The sequence below is a fragment of the Macaca fascicularis genome, chromosome 13 (assembly GCF_037993035.2).
Source record: "Macaca fascicularis isolate 582-1 chromosome 13, T2T-MFA8v1.1".
Lineage (NCBI taxonomy): Eukaryota > Metazoa > Chordata > Mammalia > Primates > Cercopithecidae > Macaca > Macaca fascicularis.
This window is the reverse complement of record NC_088387.1, coordinates 98,699,096-98,722,380: the sequence shown is the minus strand read 5'-3', so window position 1 is coordinate 98,722,380 and position 23,285 is coordinate 98,699,096. Positions and strand designations below refer to the sequence as shown.

The following is a 23,285-nucleotide window of genomic DNA, read 5'->3' as shown; positions in this document are numbered from 1 at the left end:
CTCTGCACTGGAGATGTGAACTTGTCAACAGAGGCTGCCTCGTTTGCATGCTTGGGTGGTGATAAAACACACAACCTCGCAACAGGCTGCCCTCTGGTCTGGGCTGCTTTTTTTTTTTTTTAATTAAATTAAATTAAAAACACGGACGTAGAATAAAGACAATGAAAATCTGAAGCAAGTACATCAAGATAGGGTAGCAGCTCCCAACTTGAAAACAAAGAAGCCTGTGCGGTTGGAGACAGCCTGGTACTGAGGTCAGCAGGGGAGTGGGCAAAACAGGGCCCCGTGGCCAGGAACAGAGGACAGAAGTCTCTCCCGAGTGACCAAAAGCAACTCCTTCCTTGGGGGTCGCTTCTGATCCTGGACGAAGCTCCAGTGGACAGTGTGGACCTTTAGTTCCCAAAGCCAAAGTCGAGGCCCCGGAGGTCCCTCTGTGGGGGAGAGGTGGGCTACAGGCCAGCCAGCAGGGGCTCTGGGGCTGAGCCAGCAGGCTGCTTGCATGGCGGGCGGAGCTGGGACTGCCATTCTTGGCCATGCTGCCTTTCGTCTCCCATCTTAATTAGACACTGTCCTAACTAAGACGCAGTCTCCTTTCTGGTGAATGGGAAGTGAATGGAGCCCCAGGGAGCTGGGCCACCCTGGGATTCTGGGGCTCCCCTGACCGACCCTGCCTGCTCCAGCCCAGCGTGGTCCCTCCCCTGCCCCCCAGGGAGTTTTTCTGTTTTATGGCTGTGCCCTCCAGAGCAGCCCTCCCTCCCTGAAGGCAGGAGCTGCGTGCCCTGTTCTTATTTCCTCTCAGTATCTTGCATTGAGCCGGGTATAATGGGGGAGGGAGGTGGGCAGTGAACTTGACGTGATTTGATGAGAAAAGGGCAGACCGTGCATTAACCCAAGGGCATGCCTGGGGAATTGCTTGAGAGGGAAAGGGGGGCACGAAGGCCTGACTCATGGAGTGGAGCCCCAGAACAGGAAGTGGGCTACGTCATGGTTTCCTGGGGAGGGATTTGGACAAACAGGAGGCCCGCCAGGTCCCACTAGAGATGGAGACCAGAAAGGTGGGCACTGGTGCTTAATACTGGTGAAGGTTCGTTCCACAAATCCTGCTCACGGAAGTGGCTGTCGGTTTTGCATTCACTCCAGACGGGAATTTTAACGTCCCCAGCCCTCGGAGCAATTCTGCAGCCATCAACCCAGACGCTAGTTACTCGGTGAAATAAAAGAGTGGTCAAGTCTCTCCTAGGGAAGATAATATCCTGTCACAGGCAGTATGATCTGCCGGCCATGTGACAGCCGTTCCCTAATGTTTCCAAATAGACTTTTGAATAGACTCTTGTCTAGAAGAAAGCAAATTGCAAGAGCATTTTTGGCAGCCAAATAGAGAGAAGGCATCAGTCTTTCTTCTTTGCAACTCTTGCCACTGGGTCTGGCTCCCGGCACCGAGTAGGATTCATTCATCAGCTTGGGCCACTGATGAACACCATTTCCTGTGAAGAGGAGCTCATTGAATTAGTCAATTCTGCAAGATCTAGAATAATCGGGCATGCCTGAGAGGCAGCCCTGGGAGGGGGGAAGCCTGCTTGGAGAAGGAAAGTAACAGCAAAATCCAGCTCAAAAGACTGTGATCGTGTGTTTGCAGGACTACAGGGAAACAGGGCTGGAGTTTCCAGTGTTTGCAGGCTCTGTGGAGCCACAAGAAGGAGGAGTTAGAAGGAGCCACAATGGTTATTCGTAATGATAACTCTGGTTAATCCTCCTCTAAGTAATCAAACGGTAGTCACCACAGCTCCCTCATCAATCCTGATGTTTACGAGTTCCTAATTTATACACGCCTCCCTTCTTCCCTCAGTTTATGCTGATATTATGTTTCCAACTGTCATTTCCAATATCTTTTTTATTTTTCATTATCACCATTTTAATGATTTACACCAGGAGCAATAGCACAAATGCCTAGTCAATTAGTCCCGTGAGAAAAGTCTCTGGATCATGTGTGCTTTTTTGAAAAAAAATCACTACATCAAAACCCACAGCCCGATTTTCTCAAAGCAAAGGTGCACATGGGAAGGGAGGGAAATGGGAGGCCTGTTCTTTTAATATTGTTCATCTAAAACGGGCACTAGTACTGCCTTTCCAAGACGGGGAGATTGCTTTTTGTGCAAGAAATTGTGCCCAGAAATGGAATCGGTGGCATTTTTCCTGAAACGTAACCACCAGAAAAGCATTTTGAACATTTGTCTTTTTAGATCACGTATTAAGCCCTGTCATTATGGAATATGGCTTTTTCCAAATATATATCTGTCCCTTAGGGCCATCCAGGGAGTCAGAACGCCTGGGTCCTAGGGCCGAATCCAGGCCTGCTAACTCGCCAGATCTTAGGCTGGTGCGTCTCGAACTTTAACTTGCATGTGAGTGGATCCGTGAGTGGATCCTGTCCCATTCCCCACCCCTCACCCTGTTAAAAAGGCAGATTCTGACTCAGTAGTCCTGGGGCAAGGCCTAAGACTCCGCATGTCTCGCAAGTCCCCAGGCAATGCTGTGGCTGCTGGCCTACCGACCACACTTTGAGCTGGGAGGAGATAGGCCACTGTGCCCAGCCCTGGGCTTCACCCTCTTCCTTTTCCCGGGTTATAAAATGCGAAGGTCAGTGCTGGACTGCTTACACCGGCAGGATGTTGTGAGGCAAATGATGTAGTGGCTCTGAAAGAACCTTGTGTGGTGAGGGCACTTCCCAGAAGACCTCCCCTCTGAGCGAAGGCTGAAGCACACAGCACAAACACAGCGCTGTTAATCACGGGTCCTGTGCTGTTACAGGGGCTCTCCAAATCCTGTTTGGCTTTGTGTAACTGAAACTTCGTGTCTTGAGACCAGCACTGCCCATTTAAGTGCTCTAACTACAAAAAGAAAGCAAGGCAGGAACAGAGCACAGAAGAAACTTGTGGCCACGCTGGCTGTGCTTGTGGCACGGATAGTGATGATGGTTTGATGCTTTGGGGGATGGATACATTCCCAAACACATCAAGTTGTACACATTAAATATCTGCAGCTTTCTGTACATCAATCACACCTCAATAAAGCGGTTAAAGAAAAAAGAAGAGGCCGGGCATGGTGGCTCACGCCTGTAATCCCAGCACTTTGGGAGGCCAAGGCAGGTGGATCACGAGGTCAGGAGATCAAGACCATCCTGGCTAACACTGTGAAACCCCGTCTCTACTAAAAATACAAAAAAAATCAGCCAGGCGTGGTGGTGGGCACCTGTAATCCCAGCTTCTCGGGAAGTTGAGGCAGGAGAATGGCGTGAACCGGGGAGGCGGAGCTTGCAGCGAGCCAAGATCGCGCCACTGCACTCCAGCCTGGGAGACAGAGCGAGACTCCGTCTCAAAAAAAAAAAAAAAGAAAGAAAGAAAAAAGAAGAGCCTTGTGAAGGGTGAGGACTTGCTGCTGCTGTACTGGCCACTGTGGGGTGTTTAGGGTGAGGGCCTTTCCCACTCCCCCGAGACCAGCTGCACCCACTGCTGCTGAGGAAGATTCGGCTCTGCCAGGCGTGCTTCCCTCAAAGCTTTGGACTGGCTGAGACCTGGGAACGTGTGCAGGTTTCACTGGCATTGGAGAAAGCAGGCTCCCTATCTTTAAATAACAAAGACAATGCCCTAAAGCCTTTGGTTCCAGAGATTGATGCCACCTGTGGTCCCCGGAGTGGACGCAAACGTCAGAGGTCACAGCTCTAGCTCTGGTTTCTTTTCTTTTCTTTCGGGTTTTTTGTTTGTTTGTTTGTTTGTTTGTTTTTAGAGGGAGTTTTGTTCTGTCGCCAGGCTGGAGTACAATGGCACAATCTTGGCTCACTGCAACCTCCGCCTCCCAGGTTCAAGCGATTCTCCTGCCTCAGCCTCTCAAGTAGCTGGGATTACAGGAGCCTGTCATCACGCCTCGCCAATTTTTGTAGAGGCGTGGTTTCACCATCTTGGCCAGGCTGGTCTCGAACTCCTGACCTCAAGTAATCCACCCACCTCGGCCTGCCAAAGTGGTGGGATTACAGGCGTGAGCCACCACTCCCGGCCACAGCTCTGGTGTCTAATGGGACTTGTCGAATCCCCGCCTCCCCTCTTTCCCTCCCCTGGAGAGCCTGGTAGAGGCTGCTCATTTGGGTTCAGACCCTGGATCCTGCAGCAGGTGTTGCTGGAAACTTCTGGCTGCCAAGCCACAGGACCTGGTTGGGCGATCTTCACATTAGCCCTGGCTGAGTGGGGTCTGATGGCGAGGTGGCTGGTGAGAACTGGGGGCCAGGGATGGGAGTGGAAATGTGACAACGAGAAGCTTTCAGTTCACCTGGGGCCTTGATATTTTAAGAAAAGGAGCTAAAAATAAATCCACATCTTAGGTTCCTCATCCTAGAGTGGAACTGGAGAAGGCTGGCATCAGCCTGGGGTACTCCAGAGTTTCCTGGGTTTCTGCTGCCTCAGAGGATTTAAATGTGAAGTCTTGGGTCCAGGCTGGCACCTACACGTGGCCCCCATGACCCCCACATTTCATTTGGAGGTGCCAAACACCTCACCCTTGAGGAATACGTCACCCTTAGAGGCTGTGTGAAGGGTCAGGACCAGGGCTAGATGGTGAGGCATCATTTAAGGACTCATCCCCTCATCCCTTTCAGGGCAATATAAATGCAGATGGACCTTGATGGGGGGGGTCTCCATACATTTTGGCCCCACCTGTCACTCTCCTCAGCCTAGTCCTGGCCCTGCCATGTGTCCCATACTGGGAGGGTCACTTTGGTCTGCCAAATGTTCCCTGAGCCCCCCACCCCGCGTGCCCAGCCCTGTGCTCGGGCAGCTCCAGTGAAGGAAACGAAGAGGGAGAGGTAGCCCTGTCTTTAGGGACAGGATCAGAACTCACACGGTGAGTGGAACATGCCAGTCTGTCGCTGGGGTCCTAGGCCTGGTGAGTCTGGCTTCTGTGGGCTCCGAGAAGAGAGGGCTCATCAAAGAAGGTGTCCAGCAGGGTAGGGCAGTGTGGGGCTCACCCCCAGCCTCAGCCAGAAGCAAGACTTCTGAGCTAGTGGGGGCTCCGTGGGGATGGGGGTCACCGGGGGCTGGAGCAGCCCCAGGAGACAGGGAGGCATTTCTGAGGGGCATCCCCACCTCCCGCTAACATCCACGTCAAGTCGTGGCCAAGCTGCCTCTCCAGAAACGCCCAGAGAGTTCCTTTGTGTTGCATTTGCCAAGATGGTGTTCTGGCTGCTGTTTAGTATTTTGCTCCAGAAGAAAGGCTAAAAGATGCAGAGAGGGAAACTAAAATAATAAAGACAAGCACAGACTGTTCCAATCGACTTGGCAGCACGTCTCCCCCAAATGAGGCAATCATACATTTTCCGATCGGGGCCGGCCGGCCGAGGCTCATTCCTCAGCCAGCCACCTCGGCTTCCCTATCTGGAGGCAGCGCGGGCCCCCTGCCTTCCTGTGGATTAATCATGCCTTCGGGGCCCTCACAGCCGGCCGCCCACTCCTTCGGCGTGTCTTAATGATAGGAACGAGGAAAGGGTCATTAGCCACCTGTGATCCTGTGTACAGTGTGTACACACGGTGCATGTTAATGTGTGTGGGCCACCACCAGCATCCAGAATACAGTGTGTCACCGGACACAGCCTCCATCCCGCCCGTGAGCTGAGGTGCACGAAGCATCCTGTTCCTGAGCAGGGACTCTCGGGGCCCAGGGCTGAGGGCTCCTGGACACTGTTTCCTCTGTTCCAGCCCCACATGGACTATACAAACACATGGAAGCTCTTAATTATTTACTCATGAATTATTCATGGTGAGGGTTTTCCAGGCAGGTCTGTGTAGCAGGGCTGCTGATCCGATCTCTAGCAAGTGTCCAGGAGTCCGACATCCCCGACAACACACCAGCTGGTGAGCAGTTAGAGACACAGTCTGGGCCTGGGGCACCAGGATTTCCTTCCTGCAATATCCTCAGGCCCCAGGTAGCCCAAGCCTTTTGCAAGCCTGGGCCTGGGACATGAGGCCCTTGGGCCGCAGGGAGAAGCTCTTCCATCAAGACAGGCCCTGGGGCTAGTGATACGAGGTCCCCTGTGTCATGGGTATTTATGGTGGATGACCTTCCCCCACCCTCAGCTTGTGTCTCCCAGTGTCCCTGAGTGAGATCACCCTACAGGAAGGATCCTGGCTGACCTAGCACAGAGGGCCTCAGGAGCTGTGCGTGTTCGCAGACAACAGGCCACACATACTGCTTCGGATTTGACAGTGTCTTTTTCCTTATCCCAGTAAACCTGCCCGGTTCCTGTTGGGACGTGAGGATTCTAGGGACAGGTAGTGGGAGAAGGCTTAGGAGGGAGCTCAAAGTCAGGGGCTGAGGCTACTTTGTCATCTTTCTTTTGATCCTAGTTAAGACTCACCTGCCTTCTGCAAGGGAACAGAAGGAGCCCCTGGGGACAGGGTGACCGCTCCCTCATTCCTGCCTCTCCCAGGTGCTCTGGCACCCCATGAAGCTGAAGATTTGGCCCCATGTGCCAACAGGAAAGGAAGCGGCCAGTTTCCATTCATTCCTGAGGAACAGGCAGCCTGAAGGGAGGTTTGTCTGTGGAGGTGTGAGGTCAGGGCTCTGTCAGGTGGAGGACACTTTTTGGTGAGCAGGTGAGCCAGAAGGGAAGGCCAGGCCTCATCCCTTGGAAGTAGGGAGGTGGCAGGAATACACCCTTCATTGTCTCCTGGAGATAAGTGATGGGAGGGAAAGACCTTTCTAGCGGGGCTGGGGATGCTGTCGGGCACACCCCAGCGCTGGCCTCTGCCCCACCTCCTCTGGTGGGGCTGGGGATGCTGTCGGGCACACCTCCTCTGAGGGATGATCCGAATTGTGAGGCAGTTGCACTCGACTGTTGGGATTTTCCCCAGAGCTGGTGGATGTGGCATTGCTGCATTTGGGGATGCTGGGGGACCTTGTCCTGAGGTTTGGGGTGCACCTGTGTGCATTGAGACGCCAGCATGTGGCTCTGAAGCGGGGCCTGGGTTGCAGCGGGATCAACAACTGAACATTCCGAGAAGTGCTTCTGCCTGTCAGGAGCTCCCAGTGACATGTTCCCCCCGTTCTTCACATTTGCTCCCGTTCTGTAAGGAGGTCTTCCACTTCCCCTCTCTGCTCCCTGGAGGCGGAGAGGTGCATCACAGAGAAGGGAACGGGGAGCCCGACAGCCTGAGCCGGCTTCCTAAGCTGTGTGTGCAGGGCCCAGGCTCCAGACTCTGAATCTGGGCCCAGAGCTGAGAGGCCAAAGCCTGATGTCTGTCCCGGACTGCTGTGAAGATGACCCCCCTCATGGAGGCGCAGGCGCGGTGTTGACTGGCAGGCTCTGTGCACAGGGGACTTCAGGAGGCCGGGCGTGGTAGCTCACACCTGTAATCCCAGCACTTTGCGAGGCCAAGGTGGGCGGATCACTTGAGGCCAGGAGTTTGAGTTTGAGACCAACCTGGCCAAAATGGCGAAACCCCATTTCTACTAAAAAAAAAAAAAATATTAGGCGGGTGTGGTGGTGGGTGCCAGTAATCCTATAATACTCGAGATGCTGAGGCAGGAGACTCGCTTGAACCTGGGAGTTGGAGGCTGCGGTGAGCTGAGGTCGTACCACTACACTCCAGCCTGGGTGACAGAGTAAGACTCCATCTCAAAAAAACAAACAAACAAACAAAAAACAGACTTCAGGGTTCTGCCCTCCCCTGGGAAAGGCCGGCCCTCCTCGCCTCCCGTCTCCTGGCCAGCATCGGTTTTGCTGCCTGCAAGATCCCAAAGGCCAGAGCCAAGTTGGCACATAAAATACCAGTGAGGCCTTTCACATTTCACCCAGGACGAGCACTGAACTGTCTCTACCTGCACCTCAGCGTGGCCTATTTCCACCTGTTAATACAAGATTTTCTAGGCTCTAGAGCGTTTTCTTCACATGTGCGTGGAATGTAAACAGGTGCTAGCAAGGCACTAACCCCACCCAGGTTCGAGTCCTAGTGTCTTTGTAAATGGTCCCCTCCATACAAAGGGATGGCTGCTGCTCAGCCTGCTCCCCACCTTGGTGAAGGGCCCTGTGCCAGGTTCTGCCAGTTCGTGGGCAGCCTGCCAGGAAAGGGGGCTCACCTTGACAAGGAAGCTTTTTGATGTGTTTTGTCGGTAATTGCTTGACCAGTCTCATCTAAGGTACCTCGTCCATTCCAGGCCTCCTTCTGCCACAACTAGCACTTCCGATGCCTCCCTCGACACCACTCTGGGCACACCTGTATGCCCATGGGACCTTGTGGCACAGTGGCTCAGTGCCCAGCAGAAAATACTTAAGTTGCCACCTCTGGTGCTGGCAGTCTGCCATCTCACTCAGGGTAAACCGTGCAACACCTTTCTTTCATGACGTTTGAGAGGGGAAATTAAATTGAGGAATGAAGTCTCACCGAAATGCTGGCATGCAAATTCTTGACCTTTGTTTTGAGTACACCTAATGAGGCTGAAACTAGATTCTGGGCTCCAGGCTCCAAGTCTCCATCTCCTGCCTGGCATTTAAAGGAGACTTGAGGAGCTAAGCATCAGGGTGGGGGGTAGGAGTGTTGGGAGGTGAAGGGCGCTGGGGCCTGGGCTTTGCTTTCATGCACCAGAACTGTAAGGTGCGGGCACGGCATGGCCCAGCAGGTGGTCCCCAAGGCAAAGAGTGGAGAGGTTTTACTGGGGCCTAGGAGACCCCTTTGACCTGATCCCAAGCACATCCAGGCATGTCTCAGGGGAGCAGTGTTGCTGGCCACCCTCAGTGCATACCCTCCTCACCTCCACCCTCCCCAGCTGGAAGGAGATGGCTTCTTTGGCAATATGTGAGGTTGTGTTGTTTTGTAGGAAGGTAGAGGCTGATTTATCACATCAGTCAGGCCAGGCTAGGCTGTGCTTAGGTAACACATAGACTGCCAATCTCAGCGTGTTATCACAACAAAGATTCACGCCCCCGTTATGCAACATCCAGTGTGCGCAGAGAAACGCTCTTCCATCAGATGGTGGCACCATCTGGAACATGTGGCCTCCAAGGTTGCCATGACGAGCACAGGGAACTGAGGGTCATAGATGTTTGTAAAGGACCAGGACTGGAAGCAGTCTCCATCCCCTCCCCACCCATCCTATCCGCCAGACTCCAGACACAGGAGCCCAGCTTAACCGCAATGGCAACTGGGAGAGTTCCTCCTTGTGCCCAGAAAGAGGACATACTGTGGTGAATACATAACATCCTCTCTGCCACATTAGGATCCAACCCTAGGGAGGCAGTGTCCCTGAGGCCGTGATAATCAGCATGAGCCCCTTGTTAGCAGGTCAGCCTTGGGAGAGGCGTCTACACTGTGAGCCCAGCTCACCTCGACATGCAGATATTCTCTGTTCAGGCCTGTCCTTGGAGGCTCAAGGTCTGATTTACTAGGACTGTAGGATATTTTCTCTCTCTCTCTCTCTTTTTTAATTTTTGTCTCATTCTGTCACCCAGGCTGACGTACAGTGGCACGATCTTGGCTTACTGCAACCTCCACCTCCTGGGTTCAAGCGATTCTCATGCCTCAGCTTCCTGAGTAGCTGGGACTACAGACACACGCCACCATGCCCAGTTAATTTTCGTTTTTTTTTTTTTTTTTTTTGGTAGAGATGGGGTTTTACCATGTCGGCCAGGCTGGTCTTGAACTCCTAGCCTCAAGTGATCCTCCTGCCTTGGCCTCCCAAAGTGCTGGGATTACAGGCATGAGCCCCCATGCCCAGGCTAAGATAGGATGTTTTCTTACTCCAGCACCTACATGGAACTTCCAGTCAGGAGACTCAACGTTTCTTTCTTTGTCTGAGGTTTTCTCTTCACACAAATGTGTTTGTCCTCTCTGGAAGTGCTCAGCAATTAAGAAAAAACAAGCATTTGTTTAATCATTCATTCAGCACACAGGTACTGAACACCCTTCTTTGACAGGCACTGTTCAGGTTGCTGGGGTCACACAGAGAATGAGGACCCAGGCCCTGTTCTGAAGGTAGCAGATAGACAGCAGCCGTGGCTGTAGGGAGGGTGGGTACCGTTTGCTCAGGGACTGGAGGAGAGTCTCTCACCTGACCCAGAAGGGGAAAAGTAAGTACAGGCTTCTAGAAGAATCCGTGCCTGAGCTGGGTGGGGTCATAGGCAGTAGCGGGGGGACGGTCAGAAGCCATTCCTGGCAAAAGAGCAGCGTGGACTTGGACCCTGAGCTGAAAGGGGACATGAGGCTTCAGAAACCATAAGGCATTTGGAATGATGGGCCATAGCCTCTGGGGCAGGACGGGATGAATGAGAGGGGATGCTAGAAAAGGGAGCCCGACCAGATCCTCTTCTGGGCTACCAGGAAGAGCTGGAACCTTATATTGATGGACAGGATTTAAAGCAGGAAAGTCAAGTATCATGATCAGAGTTGCCCTTTGCAAAACTCCTGTGGGCATTTGAGTAGAGAATGGCTGAGAAGGGCAAGACTGGGGGCAGGCAGGCAGGCAAGCTGAAATAAGGAGACATTGGGCGACAGTGACGGAAGGTCGTGGCTGCAGATGGAGAAGGGGGTAGATTTGAGAGCAGCTGAGGCAGAGGAATCTAAGACCTATAGGGGGATGGAGGTGAGGAGATAGAGGCGACTTTCTCTGAGGGAGGGAATGCCTGAGGATGGGTGTTTGGACAAAGGAATGTTGCACTAATTTAGCAACTCTGGGTGTTTAGGCACCTGTGGAACAGCTGGGGGAAGGTGTGCGGCAGGCTGCAGGGAGGTGGGGGTGGTGCTTAAGAGAGAGGAGAGCTGCAAAGGTAGCCTTGGGAGTTATCCGGAAAGAGGGGAGGAGGGATGAGATCATCCAGGGAGAAGCGGAGGAGATCTGGAACCCCGAGGAGCCCCAGCTTTTAAATAATGAGCTGAGGAAGAAGAGCCCGCCAAGGAGACTGAGAAGGAGCAGCCGAGAGGGAGGCGGAGGACTAGGAGAGGGCTGGTATCACCAAAACTGCAGAGGAGGGCTCTGGAAAACAAGGAAGATCAGCCACGTCGCATGTGAGGGAAGTCGAGGACAGCGGCATAAATGTCCCCTTGGACTTAGCAAGCAGGTCACCCTTGACTTCAATGAGAACAGTTCCCATGGAGTGGCCAGGGTGAAGGCCACAGCGGAGCAGGTCACAGAGTGAACAGGACGAGGAAACTGGAGCTAAGTTTAGACAATGCCATCAAGAAGCTCAGCTGAAAAAGTTTATGTGGGGAGATCAAAAGGGAATTGATTTTCATTTTTTAACCAGGTAATATTGGATAGACTTTTTTTCTTTTCTTTTTTTTAATTTTGAGACGTAGTCTTGCTCTGTCGACAGGCTGGAGTGCAGTGGCGCAATCTCGGATCACTGCGACATCTGCCTCCCAGGTTCAAGCGATTCTCCTGCCTCAGCCCCTGAGTAGCTGGTACTACAGGTGCATGCCACCACACCCAACTAATTTTTGTATTTTTAGTAGAGTCGGAGTTTCACCATGTTGGCCAGGATGGTCCCGATCTCTTGCCCTCGTAATCCACCCGCCTTGGCCTCCCAAAGTGCTGGGATTGCAGGCGTGAGCCACCACACCCAGCCTGGATAGACTTTTTAAAAATAATTTCTGTGACATTGTGTAAGCCAGAAAGCATAATGGTGAAATAAATAGTGACACCACACCCAGCTGAAGAAGTTATGGTCAGCTCTATTTCAGGCGGGGCTGCAGGCTTCAACCAGGCTGCAGGGTGGGTTCAGGTCTGCCCGGTGTGCCTGGCAGAAGGGGATGATGGCCACCAGGGCACAGGCCAGCATGCAAGTACAACATGGGTAGGAGGCTTTTGGGTTGGGCACAGGCCCTGGCTCCATGGCACCAGAAGTTGACAACTAGGTCTGGATGTGCAAAGTCCGCAGTAGGAACAGGCTTTATAGATAGATATTTTTAAAATAAAGTGGCCCATCTGTCCACTGGCCAAAAATTCCAGGGTGCCTCCCCAAGGCTGAGCTGGACTGGCAGGGTAGGAAAAGGAGCTGGGAACCAGGACTTCTGGGCGCTCACCCCCAGACTGGAAAACAGTTGGAGAATGCAAAAGGCCAAAGGCAACCAAGCTGCAGCTGGGCCATGCCCAGGGTTGTGGGTGTGATGCAGACCCCTACCCTAACCCACCATCACTCGTGCCCTGGCACTGCCACACCCTCTCCCCTCTGCCTCTGCCTCTCCGTGGCCTCTGCAACCAACACCTCCCCTGTGTCTTTACAGCCTTCCTGATCAAGGGTGGGCAGGGAACCCAGCAAATCATGGTAATACTGAGCAAAATGCAATCTTTGGTGATTCAGAAGCCCTTCCAAATATCATGGCGTGTCCAGGTCTCCATGACAACATGGAAGGGCCTTATGCTTAGAGGCTCAGGAGAGCCGTGTGGGAGATGGTCTGGTTAACAGAGGCCAGGGTACACGGGGTCTCTGATGCTGCCCAAGATCAAATCATAAGGCTGTGACAATGAAAGGGAACTCCACTCCTAGAGGCTAACACCCTTTGCGACTTGAGTTGTGCATTTAGCTAGGATCTGAAGGCTGGGGATCCTGGACTCTTTATCACTTTCTAGTACTCGAACCTCGAGGGATAACTTATTCTCAGTGAGGTCCCTCGACCCTCAACTGGGAACCGTCCATGCCCTGCCACCTCACAGGCCACTGTAGGAGGAAGAGAGCTTTCTGTAAAGGGCTTTGTCCACTATAAAGTGAGTCTGCACACGCGGGTGACCGTATCCTATCATGTGGTTGAGGAAAACATGTCCTGAGGAGTTCACGGCTCTTTTTTCACAGTGGGGGTGGAGGGGATAAAGTCCCAACCGTAATTAAAATATGCACATTTGTGTTGTTCAGGGCAGTGAGACGTGGCAGAACCAACAGTATCACTTTTAACTGTGGCTGGGTTCAAATCCTGCCTACTTACTTTGGCCACAGGATCCTGGGCAAATCATGTATTCCTTGTCTGCGAAGTGGGGCTAATTAATGATCCATGCTTTGTGGGCTTGCGTGACTCTGAAATGAGCTAATGTTTGAAGCCTGTTATTGAACCCAGAGAAGGGGCTTCATGGATGCTGTCCGTTGTCGCTGCCTGCTCCAGTCCTAAATCACCCTTCTCTCCACCCTGTCACCGCAGGTCCGGGCTCTGTTTCCCTGTGAGAAGCCGCCTCGGCCCACCGAGATGTCCCGGCACCACAGCCGCTTCGAAAGAGATTACCGGGTGGGCTGGGACCGCCGCGAGTGGAGCGTCAACGGGACGCATGGGACCACCAGCATCTGCAGCGTCACCTCGGGGGCCGGTGGCGGCACAGCCAGCAGCCTCAGTGCCCGGCCTGGCCTCCTGCCGCTGCCCGTGGTGCCCTCCCGGCTGCCCACCCCCGCTACAGCTCCTGCTCCCTGCACCACCGGCAGCAGCGAGGCCATCACCAGCCTCGTGGCCAGCTCTGCCTCTGCGGTCACCACCAAGGTAAGACCTGGTGTCATCTCTGAGCAGGAGCCGGGTAGAGGGGCCCTGTCTCCCTGCAGGCTCAGGCCAGCCCCACAGAGCGGCAGCCTGTGCTCCAGACCCTGAGTCCTCCAGAGTCTTGTCCTCCCAGGACCTGGGCCTGGCAACTGTTTGCGAGCGTTCACGAGGGTTTTATTATCCATGAAGTCTTTCTCTGTGACTGACTTGTAGGAAGATAAGCAGGTGCTGAGGCCACTCATTGTCCTATGCCATGTTGATTAGATGTTATTTAATGAGTGAAGTAACAGTGGAACTCCAAGATGGCAATACGGGGTTCCTAAATAGATAACTTGAGACCATGCAAGCGTCCCTGGGGGTGCCAGTAACTTGGGTTTGCAAGAAGATACTGACAAGTAGTAAGTCATAAAGGTGATAAACCCACCCTTTATTAACCACTGGGCCGCGTGTTCTCATATCTATTGTCTCTTCTGAGCCTTGCCACAGCACGATGAGTCAGTACTTTTATCATCCCTGCCTTACAGTTGAGGACACTGAGGCACAGCAAGGGCTCAGTGGGCCTTCTAAGGGCTGGTCCAAGGCTGCTGGTCCAAGGCTGTGGGACCTTTCTGCAGAGGACCCAGGACTTATCCCCACAGCTGACCTCAGGGATGTCAGCTCCAGGTCATTCCCATTTCTTTTAGAAGAGGCGACTCCAGCCTCGGGAATGGCAACAGAGGCCAGCCTGTGTTGCTGAACGGAATGTGGAAAACAGTGTTGCCACGGCTCTTGCTTGGCCTTGGGCTGAGCTGGTCCCCAGTCGTGCTGGCTGCTCAGAGCCCCTCAGGCAGCCTGAGTCCTGGAGGGACGGGCCCCTGGCCATGGCTGTGGCAGGAAGCCCATTGGTCCCTATCCTGCTTCCTCAGCGAGCAGGGTCTATGCAGGCTGCCTTTGCCTCTGCTGGCCATTCAGAGCCGCCTCCCAGGAGCCCCCTTGGGGCAGTGTGCACGTACGCTCGTGTATGTGCAAGGATGTGTATGTGTGCGTGCATGTGTGTGTGCACATGTGGGTGTGTCTAGGCTTTTCTTTTCCTGCTTTCAGAAAAGTTGCCAGAGAAGTTAAAGGCGGGGAGCCCCAGCCTGGCCATTGTGAGGTGGCTGTGGCACTGGAAAGCCGCACTCCAGGTGTGCTGCGCCTTTGTCTCCTGGTTTTCAAAACTCCCTTTCAGCCCTGCTTCCCATTAATAACTGTGAGTGCTGCTGGCCGCAGAGCCTGGTGGAGGCCGAGACAATGGAGCTATTGGAGGCTGGCTCGGAGCGCACTGACATCTTGCTGCAGTGCCTTATTGATTTTATTTTCCTGTTATGAAAACACTACCCCACTGAGGCGGGGAGGGAAAGAATGTTGGACAGGGGAGAGGAGATGGAGGATTATTTGGGCATGCTGCCCCCAGGCCAGCCAAACACATTCCTCCCCTGGGCGCCAGCCCAAGCGCTGGTCTGACTCGGTGACCTCTGCCCAGTAGGGCCAGCCGCTAGCCCTGCTGGCCACATCTGGCAGGTGCTCTGCAGGGCCAGCTGTTGGCCATATGGAGAATGGCAGCCACTGGAACCGACTGCTCGGGGCTCCAGGTGGGAGAGAGAGGCTGGGCCCGGAGGCCCTCTTGAAGACGTCTGTCCTTTTAAGGATGCATGTGTTTTTTGGGATGGTGTCGGGCTGCTCTGGGGGATGAAGTGGAGGGGCTCGGTGCTGGGGCTCCCCTCCAGGGCTGTGCTGTCCACAGAGCTCCCCCTTTGCTCCAGAGTGGTTTGATAGTCACCATCCTTGACTGGCCTGACCCCAAACCACAGCCACATGAGAGGAAAGGAACCCAGCCACAGACAGAAAACAACAGCTGGGGCAGGGACTGGGCAGGGTGGCCAGGAAGGGGAGAGGGGCCGAAAGTTCATGCCTGTGAGGACAGCCCACTCCTTGGCATGTCACAACAGAGGAACTGAATTCTGCCTCCAGCCCAGCCTCTTTCCTGCAGGGGCTTGTTTGATTCCCCAGAATACGCCCCGGTCCCTTGACGCCCAGGAGCACTGGGTTGGGGGAGGGAGGACAGCAGTACTGGCTTCCCAGGCACCCCTGGCACATTTGGGCCACAGTGCCTTCCTGCCGTTCTAGCCTGGCTCCTGCCCGCCCAGAGGCCTGTCCTCTAGCCTATGTATTTGACCCCGTGCCAAGACCACATCAATTCATGGGCAGGCCCAGGCCCAGGTATTTGCAGTTTCCCTGGTCAACAATGTGGGTCTTTACTGAGCAGGCCAGGGCTGGCTGGCTCTTGTCCTCGGGGAGCTCACGGCTCCTTGTGTATAACAAATCTGTGGCCTGGACAGTGTGACCAAATGACCCAAGAATGTCTCTCCCCCTGAAGTTATTGGCAGGGGAAGCTTAGTGCAGTGGATAGGGCCAGACTTTGGAGACAGACTGCCTGGATTTGAATTCCACTCTACCGCTTGCTATATGAGTGACCCTGGACAGTTTACCTGACCTCTCTGGGCCTCACTTCTGTAAAATGGGAAGAGGTCATTGTACTTGCAAGCAGAGTTGCTGTGAGGACTGTGTGGGTTAAAACCTGTGTAAAGTGCTCAGAACAAGCAGAACCTGGCATGTGGTAAGTCGAGACCCGTATCGGTGCTGACCTCTTCCTATCACCGTTGTTACTGTCATCCAGGTGAGGCCTATGGGACGAGACTCTACCCCCTTAGGGAAAGGTGTTCATGTCCTTTTTTTTTCTTGTCTTCAGTAGAGACAGGGTTTCACCATGTTGTCCAGGCTGGTCTTGAACTCCTGTCCTCAAGTGATCTACCCACCTTGGCCTCCCAAAGTGCTGGGATTATACACGTGAGCCACCATGCCCAGCCCGAAAGGTGTTCATTTCTAACCTTACCAAGAGGAAAAGGCAGGTCTTCAGAAAAGACACAGCAGCCAGGCCCCAAGAAAGCAAGGAAAGGAAAGGGCATCTCAAACCTACTCCTTGGCTGGGATTCCAGATGCTCTGTAGGCAGGAGGGAGCTGCGGGGAAGAGGCCATCTAGTGAACTCCAGACTGAGACTGATACAGCCAGGTGACCGAGGGAAGGGAGTTTAAAGCTTTTATTCAGCTCTGGGGCCCTTTCCTCTAAGGAAAGCCTATTGTGGAAACAGAGCTGAAACCGCACTCCAGGGGATGGTGGGGTGGGTGGGCGAGGTCGGCCGGGTGGAAGCCAGGAGCAGAGCTGTGTCCCAGCTTGCCAGAGTGTGGGGACAGCTGCTGGAATGTATCCACCGGGTTTCCTGGGTGAAAGGTCTAGAGCCACATGCGGGCCAGAGCCACACTTGGAAACGCAGCAACTGTCCCTGAGGAAGGTGACTGGGGGACTAGTGTCAGTACTGTCAGGCCTTAGTGTCCCCTCTTGGCTGGGCAGGGCACAGGGTGAACATCACGTGCCCTGGGGGCTGAGGCATCCCATGCCATCACCCTCCCCACCTAGCCCTGTGGGCCTGGTCACCTTCCCAGGCAGGGGCTGGCTTCTGCCAGGCTCTCTGGGTAGGGAGGCTGGCTGTGCTCCCAGCGGCTGGCCGATGAGGTGATGACAATTCTTTCCATCACTGCTACTTCAGGCCTGAATTGATTTTTCTACTTCTTCATTTGTCTGTGGCCTAAAGATTCCTCGCGTGTCTTGAAGAAAGGCCAGTTGGACAAGCAGACTCCTGGGCTGCTGAAGTGCAGGGAGGGTCTGGTGGACTCACCCTAGCCCCCCAACACACACTCATGGCTCAGACCAATCAATGGCCTCCCCAGGTCACAAGTTCCAAGAGCCTAAGAGGAGCAGAGTGACCACGTCCTCCAACCCCTCATTCTACAGGTCACAGTAGTGAGGCCCAAAGAAAATGTGGCCTGCCGAGGTCACCCAGTGAGTTAGAATCAGAACCAGCCTGGGCCAGCTCCTCTTCCCACTCCAGGCTGCCTGGCAGAATGCATTCACCATGGTAACCATGATTGCAGCATTGTTATGGTAACTTTTCCATCCGCTCATCCACCCAGCTGATAGCAAGCAAGAGATTTCAGGCCAGAAAGTGGGCACATTTACCTCTGTGGTATAGGTGAGAAAATTTAAGCCAAAGGTTACGTCGACTCAGCATTTCACCACTGCTGAGAGCTTCAAGCTTTTGAGTCTGACAGTACTGGGACTGAATCCTAGCTCCGCCACTTAGAAGCTGAGTATGTCTCTGAACCTGTTGCTTTGTCTCTAAGAATTGGGAATAATCAGTATCCTCCTCATGGGGATGATGTGAGAGCTGGTTAAATTAATATGCATAGAAAAGCTTAAAACACTACTTACCAGGTGGTAAGCACTTGATAAAAGTTAATTTTAGAAAGTTAAACCATTGACTGGGTCTACCCAGTTATCCATACATTTGCGGGGAAACCTGTCCCCTGCTGGTGGTTGGTGCTAGGAGGCTGAAGAAAGATGCATTGGCCTGTCCCCATCCCCTGTCTGATGCGGCACGAGGTCACGCTGAGAAACCGGCATGGCATCCCGTCCCTGGCCCACCACTGTGTGTCTGGTCTGTAGATGGTCTGGACCGCAGGGGCAGGGTGCTCCCGAGAAGCAGAACTGTGACTCCACTGCCAGACCTGTTTGTGGGCCTGAAGGGAAGCCCCAATGCCCCACAGTCGCTGCTGCATGAAATTTAAATTATTCTCAGAAAACCTGCTTGACAGATGAAACAGAAAAGGGACGGCTTCATAAAATGCAATTTTGTTCGTGAAAGAATGGACTCTGCAGAATCCTGGCTGATGTCTTTGTGAAATGTACTGGGGGCTTTTTTTCCTTGTGGTCAGGAGCACTCATGCTGAAACATTCCCATCGTCCCTCAGAGCTAAGCCCTTGAAAATAAATCTAGCTGGGAAGCAGAGGGACTTCGCCTGTGTCGGAGGCCCGAGGAGAACCGAAAGGGGCCGTGAAATCTGCGGGCTTCATCGTCAACACTCAAACCCCCGGGTTTTGACATTTATGAGCATTTAGGGCTGTCAGGGTGGATATGTGTCATCATAGAGACAACGCTGGAGACGATATCTCCCCATGCACTCCAGCTTCTCTGGAGGAATGCTCCCCTTGAGGGAGAGGATCTGGGATTTCTGTGGGGATCATGTGAGTGACCGCAGGGCCAATGTGGCAGCCCCTCCTGTTGTGTGCTTCTGGGGCCCATGAATGAAGAGAGGATGCTTGTGCACAGAACTCTCATGCCTCTTGTATTCACATTGAAAATCGAAGGCTGCCTTGCCGAGTGGGCTCAGTTAGGAGAATCATTCAAGCCCCTTTCGCCATGAATTTCCAGACTGCAAGTGATTTTATCCAAAGACTGTTGCTTTCTCCATGAACAAGAGTTGTGATTTGCCTTGTGATAAATTATCAGGGAACCATAATGCATTGTGAGATAACACAACCTGTGCACTTTAGTACTGAGCTAATGGATTTTGCCTGTACCTTAAGTTGCAGTTACAGTTTGATCATGTATTCATTGACTTAAAACCTACCTGTCAGTCACAAAGTGTGTACAAAATTGAAATGTCATGATTTCCAAAGCACCCATTTCAAAGCCTGCAGTTTGGGCTGAGTGGTTCGAACTTAAATTTCTGATTAAGGAGGCAAAAAGAGGGAAGAAGATGTATTTTGCCACATTTGTAAGAGACAAGCCTTAGTCTGGGCAAAAAAGGTCCATACATGGATTCCAAAATAAAGATATCCAAAGACTGCATTGACTGGAGCCAGTTGTGTGTGTAAGTTAGCTTTTGCTGCTTGATAATACCCCCAAAACCTGGTGTTTTAAAGCCATAACAGTTCTGTGGTTTGACTGGTCAATACTGGTCTGGGCTGGCTCAGCTGATCTCTGCTGGGCTGTCTCATTTATCTGTGGTCTGCTGTAGATTGGCTAGTGGCTGGGTGATCAGGGATGGTCTCACACACCTGTGATTGGCCAACTGTTGGCCAAGGTGCCTCAGTCCTTTGTGGCCTGTCATCCTCCATCCAGCTATCTCAGGCTCATTCACACGGTGGTCTCAGGGGACCAAGAGCAGCAAGAGAGCAAGGTTAATGCACAGATGTTTTTCCAACCTCTTCCTGGGGCATGTTTGCTAAAATCCCATTGGCCAAAGCAGGAGGCATGGCCAAGCCAGATTCAAGGAGTGGGCAAAGAGACCCCACTTCTTGATGGGAGATACCGCAACACCACATTGCAAAGGGACAGGTATCTAAGGTTGGAAAGAATTGTGATCATTTTTGCAATCTACCCACGGAGTGTTCCCAGCATGTTTGTTTAGGCACATTCACCCTTCAGTTCTGGCCAAGGCTGGCATGCCTCAGGCAGAAAGGATTACTCTCTCATATGGCCTGATATAGATGTGGGACACTTAGGACCCACGCACATCTATCTACTCAAAGAACTGGCTAATGAGGTTGAAAAGAAGACACGCGGCAAGGATTATGCTGCTAGGGAATGGACTGTCCGGTTGGCTCTCAGGGGACCTCGCAGGTACACTGACCTTGGCTTCTAAGTTCAGAAGTGCCAATGCTTGATCCTGTCGCTGCTCCCGGGTTGGTGGGACTGGAACACTGCTGTCCCCAGGACATGCACAAGGACAGATAGATGCTAACCTATTGATTTGGAATTTAAAAATCACCCCAAGGAGGCCACCTTCATGGACTTTGACCAGAGGCTTTCTCCCTGTGAAAATCTACTTGGGAAAACAAATTCTGGTAGGGAGACTTCCTGATGAGTCTGAAATCAGGAAAGGGAGCCTGTTGCATGATGCAGTATTCATTAACCACAGATTCGGATAGCCCAGTGCCTGTTTCTCCTAATAGGATAAATCCTGTGCAGTTCCCCAAAAGCCCTTAGAAGGACCTCTTCTTAAATTAAATTAGGTTTTCTGCAAAGAGCATCACTCAAGATGAACATAAATCTACTTCTTATTCAGTTCTAATGGTTTTCTCTGTTTTGTTTAATTACTCATGTTGCAATTAAACAATTTTTTTCCCTTGAGGAAGGACAGTATTTTAGCTACATTATGGGTTAAATAGGCTTTGGAGAACTAGCCTGGGAGTCTCATCACCATTTATAACATTGTTTTTTTATAGGGAAAGTATGTTCTAAAATCTAAACAGCCAAATTACAAATGAACTTTCAGAACCCAACCCATTTGTTAACTAGGAACTGTCTGTAATGCTAAAAATAACTTGGGGAAATAAACATAAAAAGGAGAGCTTAATGCATCTCAGTATCATTTATCTACCATCAGCCCCTACACAGTTAGTTTAATTTCATTGAGGGAATGTCCTCCAAACCCAGACTGACCCTATCCCTGTTCTTCTTACTTTCATGGTACAGCCAGCCAGACTGGCCTGAGACTTCCAAAAGTGCAATGCCATGGGGAAGAGGCATTGTGGAAGTCTCTGCAGAGAAGAGCTGATGTAACTTAATGGATTACCAATCAGTTTCAACACTCCGTTTGTTGCCCTAAAAGGAAGGTTTAGGAGAATTCCGTGTACTGCTCTGGCTGCAGTCTCAACTAGTCGTGGCATATTAATTTGCATTGTGAATCTGCCTCTCTAGAACCCGTAGGCAAGAAACCTCATTTTCCTCTGGTAAATAAAGAGCCCTGAGAATTGAGCAGAGTGAGTGGGCCAGGCATCTGTATGCACTCAGAGACTGCTGTCACACGCCTTTCCTATTGATGGCAGCAAAATTCTGCATGCCCAGCTTCCCCTCCTCTGCTTCCCGGAAAAGGTGGGTGAATACTTTGTACCCTTCTGGAACTGTAAAAAGGTGTCCCGGGAGCTGGGGAATGGTGCGAGGTGCACGTCTCAATAGCAGAAGGCCAGTTGTCCGCACCTCTGTCCCTTGACTTAAATTGTTGGCTGCTGTTCCCTGCAGTCCCTTAAGAAAACACCCCTCAGCCACCCACGGGGCCACCCTTGCTAGACCTGCTCCCCAAGGCTCAAGTGTCAAGGTTAGGTTTGTGGTTCTCTGTCCTCCACTCCTGCCTTCCTTTGCCCTTAGAGGGCCACACAGTTTCCCCCTGGCCCCGCAACCCCAGGCTGCCAGCAGGTAGGGCTCTTGCCCGGCCCAGATGGAGCTGTGGATGGATAGAGAAAGTCACTCACATTCCACGTTCTTATTTTTTTTCACACCTGGAGGGGTGGAGACTCAAAACCCACCTGGGCCCCCCTTGTCTAAGGCAGTCGGCTAGGGTAGGGAATGGGGGGATCCTGTTGGGGTATCCCGGTGGCTCATGCTTTCAGATTTGATTGCTTTATTTTAAAAACATGGATTTGAATGACCGAGAGTCACCTGGGGCAGAAAGGACAAACCTTTGAGTCCAGCTTCATGGATGGCCAGATCCATCCGGAGCATCCTGAACTCGTTCTCTTCCCACTGGCCGTGAGGTCAGGTCCTCCCAGTGTGACGCTTCTCTCCTTTGTCCAGAGTGGATCTGCCCAGCTCTCCCAGCATTCGGGCCAGCCCTGGGCCATGGCTCTGGTGTCTCTGTGATTATCTTTGCAATTCTAGAACAGCACTGGCCTTGAGGCTGCCCTCAGGAGGCTTCTCTGGCACGACAAAGGGACTCAGTATAGGACAGCCTCTTTACGAAAACACACCCAGTCGAGGGCCAGACTGATGGTGAACACGACCCAGATTCTTCACCTACTACTTAAAGTATCCCTAGTTCAGGTTAGAAGTGGCCCTCAGGCTGGAGGGTGGCAGGGGATGGAGGTAGGAATGGGGGCATGGGCTGAGCCTGCCTGGTGAGTTGGTTGTGCCAGCTGCAGGCAGAGCTGGAGAATGAGCCAGGCCTGACAAAGTGACCTCGTGGTCTGTAATGGGCACTGCTGCCCATTTGTCCGACATTCATTTTCTCTCCTTCTCCCTTCCCAGTGGAACCCCCATTCTGCTTAGGTATCCACCACCTCGCATGCTCAAAGAAAAGTGAATCCCAGCCCCTGGTGAGAATATGATTCTGGCCAGGCATGGTGATGGCGCTTCCCCTCCCCGTCGTTAGTTTAGGAAAGGGTCATGTGAGGCAGTTCTGGAATAGAATATGAGGATAATCCCACCTGGGGTTTCTGGAAAAGGTTTCCTTGCTTTTAAGGAAGAGTCACAAGAAAAAAAGTCATCCTTCGCCCTCCAGACATTGTCATGACTGGAATATGGTGCCTTGAACTGTTGTAACCTTCCTGCTACAAGCCTGAGGATGAAGCCAGCACATGAGCAGAGAGAAAGCAAGAGGAGAAAACATGAGGAGAAAACAGGAGAGTTCCAGATATACAAGAGAGTTCTCACATGAGGAGAAAACAAGAGAGTTCCAGATGTACCAAACCAGAGCCCTGGTTGCTCTGGGCTTCTTGTTGTGTGAGCCAATACATTTTCTAGTTGTGTGAAAAAGAATTAAAAAACAACCGCCTCCATTGCACAGACGGCTCCCAAGCGACAGCCGTGGGTGCCTCCTCTCTCTCCTAGACCTCACCAGGCGTGTCGGTTTGCTAAAAGCAGCTGCAGTGACCTTCGTGAGTACCCTCTCCTATTACTCATTCATCCCAGCACTCGCTGCTGCATACAGGGTTGCTGCTATCTGTTGCTTCCCTGAATGTCAATACCAGGACACAGCTTACTATCGCCACACTCCTATGTGTCAGTGGGTCTGTGTTTCTGTCTGAGGGAAATCCACTAACACACTGGTACGTGAGCCAGGAGGTCACTGGAGAGCGTCACCCCACCACCCACTTTA

General features: G+C 52.5%; 1 protein-coding gene across 4 annotated transcripts in view; it reads left to right on the top strand.

The window, feature by feature from the left end:
* Nucleotides 1-23,285, top strand: part of KLHL29 (kelch like family member 29) — a 324,637-nt gene that overhangs the window by 161,279 nt on the left and 140,073 nt on the right. For all 4 annotated transcript variants that reach the window (XM_005576453.4, XM_045369708.3, XM_074012236.1 and 1 more), the window contains one exon: nucleotides 13,167-13,496. In XM_005576453.4, coding sequence (XP_005576510.1) covers nucleotides 13,212-13,496 — 285 coding nt within the window. In that variant the 5' untranslated portion in view covers nucleotides 13,167-13,211. The remainder of the gene's footprint in view (nucleotides 1-13,166; nucleotides 13,497-23,285) is intronic.